The sequence below is a fragment of the Pyrus communis genome, chromosome 12 (assembly GCF_041283825.1).
Source record: "Pyrus communis isolate YQ-2024b chromosome 12, ASM4128382v1, whole genome shotgun sequence".
Taxonomy (NCBI): Eukaryota; Viridiplantae; Streptophyta; class Magnoliopsida; order Rosales; family Rosaceae; genus Pyrus; species Pyrus communis.
In genome coordinates, this window is record NC_142576.1 from 25,462,434 (window position 1) to 25,475,583 (window position 13,150).

The 13,150-nt window shown below is 36.8% G+C and overlaps 2 protein-coding genes and 1 long non-coding RNA gene across 3 annotated transcripts; all 3 read left to right on the forward strand.

The window, feature by feature from the left end:
• The first annotated feature begins 4,763 nt into the window (after positions 1-4,763).
• Positions 4,764-5,677, forward strand: LOC137744608 (blue copper protein 1a-like). Its single transcript, XM_068484382.2, has 2 exons — positions 4,764-4,929; positions 5,202-5,677. Exons 1-2 carry the CDS (start codon positions 4,764-4,766, stop codon positions 5,516-5,518), a joined length of 483 nt encoding a protein of 160 aa, XP_068340483.2. The 3' UTR covers positions 5,519-5,677.
• Positions 5,678-8,702: 3,025 nt separating this feature from the next.
• On the forward strand, positions 8,703-10,016 carry LOC148692593 (blue copper protein 1a-like). The gene is made up of 2 exons (XM_088681051.1): positions 8,703-8,868; positions 9,715-10,016. Exons 1-2 carry the CDS (start codon positions 8,703-8,705, stop codon positions 10,014-10,016), a joined length of 468 nt encoding a protein of 155 aa, XP_088537177.1.
• A 575-nt stretch (positions 10,017-10,591) lies between these two features.
• On the forward strand, positions 10,592-12,061 carry LOC148692594 (uncharacterized). Its single transcript, XR_015954253.1, has 4 exons — positions 10,592-10,859; positions 10,985-11,201; positions 11,302-11,375; positions 11,892-12,061. It is a non-coding gene; the product is annotated as an uncharacterized LOC148692594 (long non-coding RNA).
• The last annotated feature ends 1,089 nt before the right edge of the window (positions 12,062-13,150 follow it).

Here is a 13,150-nt window from a genome sequence, read left to right on the forward strand (position 1 = left end):
GATCAAACCAAAATTCAACAATAATATAATATATATTTGCATTTCCCCCTGATGAACTCTTCTCCAACTTGTGAATAATATTTATATTTTTCACAATTATTAGCAATTACCCATGAATTTTAATCGGTTTTCACATAATGATCACAAAAAAGCCTATTTGCTTGACATTTTTCCCGTATCATAAGCTTCTTAAACTTTAATATTTGGTGAAAGGGGCATTTAACATTTTTCTATCAATTAGTATATAAAATAATTTGTTTCAACTAGAAACCTTTTAGTAATTATATTAATTTTCATTCCGATTCAGTTAAATTATCAAACAGTTTATACCGAATCTATATACCAATTTAATTCTGATTACCAGAACAGTTCAAAAAAAGGGCAAAGGGCACAACACTGTTCACACAGATCGTTGAGCCCCTCTTTATCCTCTTTCAACTTTTAGGCAAAAGACAAAATGCATCTTTGGGAGCAAAAGGGCTTAAAGTTAATGTTGTAAAGATACGTGGACTGATTGCATCTACATATTTCAAGAAAGTAGGGTTCTTAGTTTCCTTTAAGAATAGTTACCTCTTCGTAAGGTAATGAAGTTAATTATGATTAAATTAGCCATGATCGATCCCTTTTTTTATTTTTTGGTCGCCATGATCGATCTTTGGACAACTAATCACGTACGTTATGGGAATAACGACCTATATATGGCAGAGTTGTCATGATTAAGGCTGGGCACGGGTCGGACCGGGTTCAAATTTGGAGGAACTTGGCCCTACCCATTTTAAAGTGTAACAGGCCGGGTCAAGCTGGGTAGAGGTATTTTGAGTTTGGGAACCGGACCTAACTCGGCCCGTTTCAAACGGGCTGGTTCGGGACTGGTCCAACTACATTTTTTTTTTCCGGCTTTGGTATACTGCCACCAGCCTGTGACCCCCATTTTTCCATTGCAAAGTCTGCTGTGTAAAGGCATCGCTACCGTCTACTTGCCACATCTCAGCGATCAACAAACCACATATTTTGGGATTCATCTTCTACTTTCTCTCTCTATAAATGCAAGTAAATTATTTAACTCCCAGTTAATTTGATTTGCAACTGCAACCCTTATGATCTTCTGAAAAATTTGTGATTTGGGTTATGCAGGGGATCAAAGACCAGGCTTCCCAGAAAAAATCCAATATTTTTCAAGCATTTCTCACACCCCAACCTAAATCCCTAAATAGAACAAATAAATAAATAAATCTTCAAATAAAATTTCGAATTCATCAAAAAATAAAATAAAACTGAATCCCTAATTAAGCTAAATCCCCAACATTTTTATGAATTTTTCAAGCAAATTAACTGAATCCCTAATTCCTAAATCCCCAAATTTATAAAACTGAAATTAGATGCCGAGAATAAGAGAAGTAGGAGCCTAAGACAACGTCGTTTTCCTCACGGATCCAAGACCTCCACCTCGCCATTACAAATTACACAAAATCAAAACAAAATCAGAAACCTTAAATCAATCGAAAAGCTTATGCAAAAACCCTAAATTTCTAAATCAGAAACCCTAATTCATAAATTACCTAGGGATGCACCAATGGAGAGTTAGGAGAGGATGCCACGATGGTGATGGTGCTGGCTGCTGTGATGTCGACATAATCGAGGTCGACTAAGTCACTACGGGTAGGGGAAAACAAGCAAGTGTGAAGAGTCAATGTACGGAGATGGGAGCTTGGGCTCGAGATTGAGGTTTGAGACGAGAGAGGAAAGGAGATTCAAGGAGGAGAGATCGAGGGAGGAGACTCGGAGTGGTGTCGTCGGAGACTCGGAGTCTTGGAGTCAAGATAAAGAGAGAGGGTGAAGGGAGAGTTTGAGTGAATTGCGTCTAAGAATAAGAGAGAATGTGATAGATAGATAGATGGTAAAGATTTAATTAGGCAATGAACGGTCTAGGCCGGGGGCTCATTTTCTCCAATATTTAGAATCGGCCCACCCTAGTATTTACTAGGAACCAGCACGGCCCACCCCGTTTTGTGTTTATAATTTTTGGACCCGCCTCGTACCCACCCCGAACCGCATGGAACAGCCTTGACCCTCGGATCCAGGACTCATTTGCCCATCCCTAGTCATGATCGCTTGTTGTTAGGGCTTTTGCTTTTCGATGAGAATTAAGAGTCTTCGACCATGCATGGCTTATGTCCATGAACTCAGCAGAGGTTAATTATTTGTTACCTCATATCTAATTTCTAATTATTAGTCGTTATGTCTCAGCAGACATGTGTCACTTAATTGTGATCGGAGATTCAGAGGTGGTTTGAAATTTATTTAGCCTTTTCGGGCCTATTAGAGATTAGTCATACTCTTTAGAGTGTTGAATACGTCAAACTTTGGCAAAAAAAAAAAAATTTCTAATTTCTAAATGCCCTTTGTAAATACACATTTGATTTCTCATTATGCGCGAAGACAAATGCATTTGGACTACAGATCAAAACAAAAATATATAATTACTTTTAAGGTTTTATCACGAATGATTTCTGAAATTGACCCTCACCATCAAGATGGTTCTTGAAATTAAAAATCAATCAATGTAGTTCCCGAAAATAGGTGTTGCAAATTAATGTGGTCATTTTGTCACAATTCTGTTAAAAATTTCGTTAAGTATTAATGTGGCACATAAACCCACAAGATTTACAGGATTTTATCACAAATGGTCCCTGAAATTGACCCACACCATCAAGCTGGTCCTTGAAATTGATCCACGCCATCAATATGGTTCCTGAAATTGAAAATAAATCAACATAGTCCTTGAAAATAGGTGTCGCAAATCAATATGATCATTCCACCACAATTCCTTAAAAAAATTTGTTATGTGTTGTTGTGGGTTTAATAATGAATTAAAACAGTTGTCAAGATACCTTTTTGCACCATGAAATTTGTTTTTTCTTATAGTAGGGTGTACTCCAAAGAGAGCTCCATTCCATAAATTCTCAAAGGCACAAGGCTTAACCAAGGCCTAAGAGATGGTGTGGAAATAGTTTTCAATCAACAATGGACACACCTCAGTTATAACCTCATTATCTTAAGGTAGACATCATTGTTCTTTGCATCACCAGACCACCAGGAAAACGCCAAACAATCTCTCCAAGATTAAGGTTGTGAGGATGTTGATTTGCTAAATGTTAACGGTGATGTCCCAGAAGTCGTTGCCAATGGGCCAACCCATCACCAAGGGGGATCTCGATCAATTCGGTGAAGAGTGTCGAAGTGTGTAAAGATTGCCGTATTGAATTTTTGTTTAGAGAATAGAGAGAGAAGGAGGTATAGAAATGTGGACTGGGATCGATGGAATTCTTATTAACTATTAAACTATTAAGCCTATTTGTAATTTTTTTAAATTTAATTAGACTTGTGTGACCCATTTATATGTCACATTAGCACATAACAGAATTTTTTACAAAATTGTGACGGAATGACTACATTGATTTGAGACACTTACTTGAGGCACTACATTTATCAATTTTCAATTTCAGGGAACATTTTTATGGCGCGGGTCAATTTCAAGGATCATTTTGATGTCATGGGTCAATTTCAAGGACCATTTGTAAGAAAAAAAAGACTTATAAGGCACATTTATGTGCCACATCAACACTTAACAGATTTTTTAACAGAATTGTGACGGATGAACCACAATGATTTGCGACACCTATTTTCAAGGACTACATTGATTTGACCAGGTGCTAATTAACGAAGCCGGCAAGTTTTTGAATATGCAAAGTAAAGAATTGATCTTCTTGTTCTCCGCGTGAGACCTTATGAGTAGACCGTTTCACAGATTGTTTCTCCATATGGCGTGTTCTGGCCCTTTGGGATCAAGTGAAGCATTTGAAAAATAGAGAATATATATATTAAACGTTGTAAGTATCTTCGAATCTATTGATATTTACCTATAGGAAATAGTGGATTGTCAAGAAATATATGTATAAAGTGATTATCTTACATGTATATTTCTTCTTACATCCGAGATTTCAAGTTTGATTTTCTCTTCATTTGAGGTATTAGATTAATTGTTATAAAAATTGGAACAATTAATAAACAATTGGTAATAAAAATAAAATTTTAATTTTATTAACACGATATATTCCACCATTTGCTAATAATGTATCATCACCGTATGATTTCTTAATCTTTATGCATCATTAATACAAAAAATAATTCGAACCGAAGATCGTGCATCCAAATGTATGGAATAAATCGACGATGTGAGTATCAAATTAACATATTCATGATGAATCGTCCATTCATTTGATAGATTTGAATACCTAAAAAATCTCCGATTTGAATGATATATATGAATCTTCAAATGAAAATTAAAAAATTAAACAGTGTTCCGATTATAAACTTTATACGATAAAAATGTTATTCGTAAATAGTAAAATTTGTGCATTCTCCTCGTAAAAGAATGCAAGCATTATTCCTTCTATTAATTGTGGACGTTCAGCTCCGAACAAACCACACATTTTATCTTCCCAGCCTTTTCCTTCCATTTTTTAACCTTACATAGTAGTGTAAAACATAATAAAGCCGACCTATTCTATTAGCACGTAGTGTGATGAGCCGACCAAAGGCGGTCTTCCATATTTTTGTCTTTTAATTCGAGAGTTTCGATGTTTATTCAACAATTCAAAATGCTATAAATAGACCAGACACATACATCCCCACACCAAAATAAACCCAAGTCAGAGCTAATACAAAGATTAATATCTGTATTATCAAATTAATTAGCTCCAATGGCTTCCAACAAATTTCTCACCCTAGTTACCCTTGTTGTGATCCTTCTTCCTACAATCGCCATGGCAACCGACTTCGTCGTCGGAGGTGATAGCGGCTGGACAACTGGTGTTGATTATCCAGATTGGGCCAAGGACAAAACGTTTCATGTTGGTGATGCACTAGGTAATACATGCACATTTCAATTATACATTATAAATATAAATTATATGTTTAGCATAATAAAAAATAATTGTTTTGCCATATATATGTAATTGTTTATCAGATTTGTGAATCTCGATCCGCCATTTAATTTGGTTGATTCTCGTCAATCAGATTCACAGTCTAACAAAATACATAAATATTTGTATGCAAAAAAGAGTATCGTTAGTTGACACTCGCATGCACAAATGATTGATTAATAACAACTAATCATGCAAATTTGTACGTGCATGCAGTGTTCAAGTACTCGAACCCACCCCACAATGTGTTTAAGGTGAACGGAACTGGGTTCAAGGAATGTGTTAAACCAACAGCAAATGATCAAGCACCACTTACTTCTGGAAACGACAGAATAGAGCTAAAGACTCCTGGAAACAAATGGTACATTTGCACAGCTGCCAATCACTGTGATTTGGGACAGAAGCTTGTTATTACTGTTATGGACGCCGCGCCTGCGTCCGCTCCATCCTCTGCCGTTCGCGGGATCATCTTTTCCGGATACCAAGTCTTCGCGGCCGCCGTCGTCGGAGTCCTCCTTGCTGTTGCAGTCTGATGGTCATATCTGACACATGCAATATATGCCTATGTATCCAAAATTGTTAATTTGTTCTTTTAATTAATTGTGTGCGACATACAATGATAGAATTTAAATCTGTATTAGCTAGCAGCTGCTAGCATGTTGATGTAATTGCTCGATCAGAGTCTACTTTTCTATCATGCATCCAAATTTATTAATTTAATAACATTTTGCGTCTATGTTGGTTACATTCGTAGAATCACTTTATCAATTTGTGCAAATCAAAACACTCAAATCTTACATACTTGAAGAAGACGAAAGGTCTGTGTGCTAGGTCAATCTTGAAACCCTAAGCCGTCTCTAGCTCTCTCTCTCTCTCTCTCTCTCAGCCAAACCCTAGCCGTGTACCCCCATCGCTGCCGGCCTCTGGCTATGGCTGGGAGCCGGGGGCCGGGGGCCGGTGGCAGCCTCTCCCTTCCTTTTCCTAGCTCTTCCTCCCTTCCTCTTCCCCACTCTTCCCCATCCCAGCCATCCTCCACCCCTACCCCTCGCGATTTCGATCATGTGCCTTAATATTCCTTCCCACCACCTCACGCCGCCGTTTCCCTGTACCACCCCCTTCCCATCCCCACCCCCCGCGCCCCCCCCCCCGGCGCGTTTTCACTCCCTCCCCCTTCCTCGCGCCTCTGTTTTCTTTCCGCCTCACCTCCCCCCCCCCTTCCCTATGCCAACCCCTCCGCCGCTACTAGCTTCCTCCATCCCCGTTTTCTTCTCCCCCACCTTTTTGTGCACGGCTGTCCCGTGATTTCGGGTCTCCCTCCCAGATCCGGGTTATGCCCTTCTCAAGGTATTCGCTTGATTTGGGTCCGTTTCGGATCTTGGGTTTAGATTGGGGTCGTTTAGTGGGTCGAAGCCACTTCCATCCTCCTTTTCCGGTGCTGTGATGCTAGCCTCTCTTGATGTATGGACGCACCCCCTCCTGCTCTCATCCATTGCACCGCCTGGGTTGTGTTATTCCCGAAAGTGCATTGCAGCTCGGCCGCCTGGTTTTGACTTGCTGTTGGGTCTGTCCACTTCTGTGCAGTGGCCTCTATCAGGATTTGCTCATCCCTTCATCGGAAGGTGCTCCCTTGCGGCTTCTTTCTTGGAGTAGTTTGTTTAGTAATGAGTTTGAACAACGGACCCCTTTCCGGGGTGGTCTTGTTGTCCACTCGCCTTTGTGCACCATGTTGGGGCTTGTTGTTTGGTTAAATTGGTCTTCGCCTTTGTGTGATGCGTTTTGTGAGTCTCGCCTGTCAACGATGACTTGATGCGATTTGCTCTTCCTCGAAGACTTTTTGTGTGGCCTCACATTTCAGCAATGTCCATTATGGCTGTCTATATTTTTCTGTTGCGGTTATTGTTTCTTGTGAGAGATCTGTACTTGTAGCATTTGTGCTCTTGGCGATTGTATGATTGCTCTTGTGGTTGTCTACTACGGGTTTATGCTTATTTGTCTATTTGTGTAAATCACTCCATATCAACTTATTGGTTACTGGAGCTATGTACCTAATGACACCCTTGTAATGGTTTGTGTTGATTAATGAAATACTACGCTATCGTTTCATGTCAAAAAAAGAAAAAAAGAAAAAAAGAAAAAGAAAAAGAAAAAAGAAGACGACACGATGAATTACTAGATAATCAAACTCAAAGACAGAATAGATTGAAGCACTTTTATGCATTGATGCTAGCTCCTTATACAATAAACTGATGGGGAATTTTAGAATTACCGTGTGTTAGCAGCGTGCACAGGAACCTAAAACTCCCCTTTAGTTGGTTGTATAAGGAACCTAAAACATGTGAGGATTGTTGTTAACTGCTCACATTTTTTTGAAAAATGCAAATGTTAAGTTCTCGTAAGATATTTTGCACGCACAAGGAAAAATGTGATAAGCCAGTTGAAAGCGGGCTTCCCATTATTCAGTCATACATATGATATTGAATATCTTTAAAATGTTCTGCATGAATCTTAAGGATTCCAAATCGGATTAAAATTGTGGTTAATGGCTCACAATTTTTGAGGTTACATTGCATCCTCAACTGAAAATTGTTATAAGTTATTTGGAAGCAATATTACCATTTTATTTATTTATTGAACTTTTAAGCTGGAAAACATAAAAGTAAATTAAACATACAATCGGGGTGAAAATTTAGCCAGAACGTTATGGTTTTTATAAAACTTCCACAACCAATGAAAGTGGGTAGTTGCTCACTAGTTTTGTGAAGAATGCAATTGTTGGGTTTTCATAATAGTTTTTGCGTGCCATGAGATATGTTGAAGTGGATGGAACCTAGACGGCTAGTGGATCAATAGTGAGCCGTTCAATTAGATCTTACTATTTATTGAGTTGCTTAAGTATTATTTATTGAGCATGCAAAAGATCTTACGAAAATTTAATAAGAATAATATTTGCATTCCTCAATGAGGGACGAGCTCATTCCCCTACTTGTGAATAATATTTGCATCTTTCACAAAAATTAGCAATTACCATAAAATTTAATCGGTTTTTTTTCAAAACCATCACAAAAAAAAGCATATTTGTGTGACATTTTCCCCGTACATAAGCTTCTTAAAAATTTTGTAAGACATTTCAGATTTATTCATGCCGACGAAAGTGTCAACAGGCTACTCCGCCTAAAACAAGTTAAACTCACTGCCTCTTACTAAAAGGAGATTTTTTTGGAGTGCTGGAAATAAAGGCCGGTACACCAAATGTAATAATATAATTAGTTGAAAACTTGAAAAAAAAATTCCAAACATGTAATATGAAACTTAGTGTCCGAACATGTTCGTGGCACACTGAAAAATCTCCTATCCAAGAAAGTATTATGAAGTGGAATAAGGAGAAAATTTGAGATCTCTAGTGATCCAGCGATCCTTCTTAGACGTTGATCAAGTCAGGAATAAACCAAAATACCATTTCCCAAGATCTTTCGTTTCCTTCTCTAAGTTTGTGAAGCATAAATTATAATAAGCCGACCAAATATACTTCTAATGTTAACATATATAGTATGGTAAGCCGACCGTAGTCGGTCTTCAAATTTGTCCATAATTCGAGGTTTTGGATGAACTTTACAACAAAAATTATTATAAATAGACCCTTATAACCTCAATGTTATAACCACTGAAAGCTAATTTACACAAAGATTCGTTGAAAAGATACATATTATCAAAGCTCCAATGGGTTCGAACAAATTTGTCACCCTAAATTCCATTCTCGTGATTTTTCTTCCTACACGGTCCATGGCAAAAGAGTTCGTCGTCGGAGATGATAGCGGCTGGAGAACGGATTTTGATTACCAAAAGTGGGCTAAAGGCAAAGTATTTCGAGTTGGTGATACATTGGGTACGTTTATACATAACACATTACATAGCAATTTTGATTTCAATTTTCAGTCTTTTATTTTGAGAGAAAATTGTAACAATTGTTCCTCAATTTTAACCCAATTGGATCAATGGACCCCCAATTAAAAATTCATGACATTGTTCCTCTCACTCATCAAAACGTGTCTATGGTTCATTTCATTAACTCCGTCACAATTCCGTTAAAATAAGTCATGTCAGAAAGACCATTACTACAATTGGGTTAAAATTGAGGGACCATTGCTCCAATTGCGTTAAAGTTGAGGGACTATTTCTCCAATTGGGTTAAGGTGGAGGGATCATTGCTACAAATTTTCTCATTTGGTTTTCTATATTTGTCCCTTGATTCAGCCTCACGTTCGTGGCACATGACTCATTTTAACAGAAATTCTAACATAATTGATGAAAAAGATCATAGTTGCACATTTTGATGAGTTAAGAGATCAATGATCATGAGCTTTTAGTTGAGAAATCATTATTCCAATTGGGTTAAAGTTGAGGGATCATTCCTACAATTTTCTCTTATTTTGAAGTGTGTTTGTTTGTTTGTTTTTTTTTTTAATTTTTTTTTTAACTAAAAACTTATTTGGTAACTCTTTAAAATTTTAAATGAAAACTAAAAGCAACCTTGGTGAGTTTTTAAATTACGGTATTGAAAATTGTTACCAAACAAGTTTTTAATTTTTTTAATTTCACTATTTTCAGTTCAAAAATAACTAATAAAAACTAGAATAGTTATCAAGCTGGTCTTAATTACACAACTTTTTATTCTTTCATAGTTAGCAAAAAGTTTAATGCGATTGCACAAGCTTATATGTTTTAATTACAGTGTTCAAGTACAAGTCTCCTAATCACAACGTGTTCAAGGTGGACGGAGCTGGGTTCAAGGAATGCACTAAACCAACGGAAAATGATCAAGCACCACTTACCTCTGGGAATGACAAAATAAAGCTAACGACTGCTGGAAACAAATGGTACATTTGTTCAGTTAGCAACCACTGTGCTGATAAGGGGATGAAGCTTTTCATTACCGTTTCAGACGAATCATCTGCTGCTCGTAGCATCATATGGTCTGAATCATACCAAGTCATCATCGCCACTGTCATTGCAATCGTGGCAATTGTAGTCTAATACCACATGAGTTCTTGATTTTTTTCTACCAATACTTTCATTTTATTTGGAGCAACTGAAGCTAGCTTAATTTGCACTACTGTCAGTGGCCTCAAATAAGAATGACTTTTCCTGGCTGCTTGACTCTTTAAATTACGTAATTTGCATTACTACTAAATGAAATGCAGTGAACCTTTCTGTTTCGTTAATCTGTCACGTCTTTGAGCAAAAAAAAAAAAAAAAAAATTCATGTATACTAAAACCCAGTTTCGGGGGTCACTGTTGATGACCAGTGGCTGGACGATTTTGCCCCTCGGTTTTTGGTTTCTTTGCCTGGTTCTTTTCTCTTTGCTACAGTCAAAACCCTATTTTGTACATTTGATTCACGCGTTTGTCATTTTTGGTCTCTCCACTTCGTTCGCAAGTCTTCTTTTGGGTTGAACCTTCTGCTTTTGCTACTCTTTCTCTCATCCCTACCTTATTCTCGCTGCTTCTCTGCAATTCTTTGCCGTTGTTGAATTAGGTTAGTCATGACTTCGTTGTGGATCCTTCTTTATAGATAATAACTGTTAGGCTTAAATCTTACTGACAATCTCTGAACCAGCAAAAGTAATGTATAAGTTACAGCTAAATGAAATTTTCGGGCTAAATGAAATTTGACAATGCCACAAATTTTAGTTGCTTGACTATGATACGACCAAGGTTGGTCCCGACCACTTGCCCCAGTTCGTTTGCATTGTAACTGTCAATGGACGAAACTTTGAGACGGCCGAAATGTTTAGGTCGTCTAAAGAAGCTCAGAATGAGGCTGCCAAGGTCGCCGTCAACCACCTCTCATCCCAAACCGGCCCTTCCTCTTCCTCAGTAAACGCTCGATGGCTTCTGGAAATCTTGTCTTTTCCTTTACATGCATTTTGGTTTTTCTATTTTCCTTAATTTTCTAGGGTTTTTATTTTTTATTTACATGCATTTTTATTTTTATTTTTCAGGGGAAACTGATTTATATAAGATCCACCTCCAAGAATTGGTTGAGAAGGAAGGTTTTGGTTCACCAGTATACAGATCAAGGATGTATGGCGAACCACATAACCCAATCTTCGTTTCATCTGTGGACATTGAAGGCAAGATATTTGTTAGGGAAGAAGTGAAACGAAAGGAGAGGCAGAACTGAGTGCGGCAAAGGCCGCTTACCGTGCATTAAGTGGCGTAAGTGTATCTTTTTTTTTTTTTTTTTTTTTTACTCATCAACTTCTTTCTTCTTTTTCTTCTAATATTTGATATCGGCCGGTGGATTTTCATGATCAAGCAAAAGCTGGCGACGAAGAAGAGGAAGAATAGACCCTGAAGAGGAGGCAGAACAGACCCATTCCTTACCATCAGGTTCGAATACAAGAGACCCCATTTGAGTACATTACTATATAGCTTGCGTACAATTTATTTTAAGACTACGGATACATTCTTTTGCCATTTATTATTTCATATTGTTACATTGTTTCTATTCTTTCAGTCAATGAAAAATCTTAATTTTTTTATTGTAGCCGTTTTAAATAGTAATATAAAGAAAATTGGATATGAGTTCAGAGGTTTGTACATCAATTAATTAGGTTGGAAGTTCAAATTTGAAAATTTATATGTTTGGCTGCGTGACATATATGGATAGATTTCCGGGTTATGGATTTAGACGCTAATAGTAAGTCTTTTTAATGTGCATTCAAGTGGAAAAAAACTGAGGGACTTGAATAAAAATAATTTGAATCAATAAGAGTTTAGTCTAAGAAAGTTATCAACCAAGAACCGAAATCAAGTGTTCCTATTATTTTTAACATATTTCGATTTGTATATTTTGTTCTTGGAAATTGCTTCCGCCGGCTCTAATATGGTGTCGTGTTGTTTTAGGTACAACGCTAAGGAACGGATGTTTAGGTGGATACCCGTTGTTCTATTTCTTAAGATTTTAATTATGACAAACAATTTTATTTTAATTTCATATTTTGTTTGTAATTTTAATTTTAATTTTGTTGAACTATGCATGATTTTTGCGTTACACTATTTCTCATCCCATCACTTATATTTGAGATCATTAATTTTGCTTATAACCATGACTCGGTATCAATATTTGCCATTTGTTTAGCCATCGTAATATGTATTATAGGATTATAGTCATAGTTATTAGTTAATAGTTAATAGTTAATACTTATCAAATTTGGCAAATTGGCAAGGAAAATTGCACTTACTTCTAATAATTGCCCATGTCTCACCCTTCTTTGTAAACGGTGATTAGGTTATTGAATCCATAATTTGTCATTACTAACTGGTTAATAACCAATGACTAGTTTGTCTGGTAATACACGCTCATTTTCACAATTTGAATGAATGATTATGATTAAATAATTGAACCAAAAATTTATCATTGATTCAGGATTAATAGTGGATAACCGTTGTCAAAGAAAGTCCGTCCCTACTTTTTTTTTTTTTTTGGGTGTAGTCAATTTGGATTTCATATGATTTTAAGGGGTTGTAGTCAAATTAGGATTTTAATAGATTTTAAAATCCGGTTGTAGTCCATTAAGATTTTTAATAAAAGACTTTGAAATCATGATGTAGTCAAATTAGGATTTAAAAAGATTTTAAAGAATACATCCAAATCCACCGGTGATGGCATACTTGGGTCTTTCTTAATTTGATCCGATTGCAGATCAAATACTTAGATACAATTAAATCTCGAACATAGGGTGGGTTTGGGATTTTGTCCTTGTATCATTTCAATAGGGATTTTGGGTTTGCGAGGTTGAAAATAGAGGCGGAAGCGGAAGAGGGATGGGATGATAAGGGGGAAGATGGTTAATTGTCCTTCACGGGCACTCTTTCTTCCCCACTTTATCCTCTTGACTCGCAACCATGGTTACCAATTAACGGATTTTGCTGCTAAAGGAAGTTGAGGAAGGATTGGGGTGCAAAGAGTATAATAAAGAGGTGGTGATGTGAATGTGATATAAGGTTATTTTAGGAATAATAATGGGTAGGGAAATAGGATTTTAGTTTTTAAATTTTTTTATAGTGGGTGAAATTATAATGTGGATGAAAAAATATGACAATGGGGTGGGCCTATCATCACTCAAATTTAAATACCGTTATCTAGTGTGTGTGTGTGTACA

Bases quoted from the DNA above. Each gene is read 5' to 3' on its own strand.
- LOC137744608 (XM_068484382.2), top strand. From the start codon at position 4,764: ATGGCTTCCAACAAATTTCTCACCCTAGTTACCCTTGTTGTGATCCTT. The intron at 4,930-5,201 runs GTAATACATGCA...ACGTGCATGCAG, and splicing joins TCATGTTGGTGATGCACTAG to TGTTCAAGTACTCGAACCCA.
- LOC148692593 (XM_088681051.1), top strand. From the start codon at position 8,703: ATGGGTTCGAACAAATTTGTCACCCTAAATTCCATTCTCGTGATTTTT. The intron at 8,869-9,714 runs GTACGTTTATAC...TTTTAATTACAG, and splicing joins TCGAGTTGGTGATACATTGG to TGTTCAAGTACAAGTCTCCT.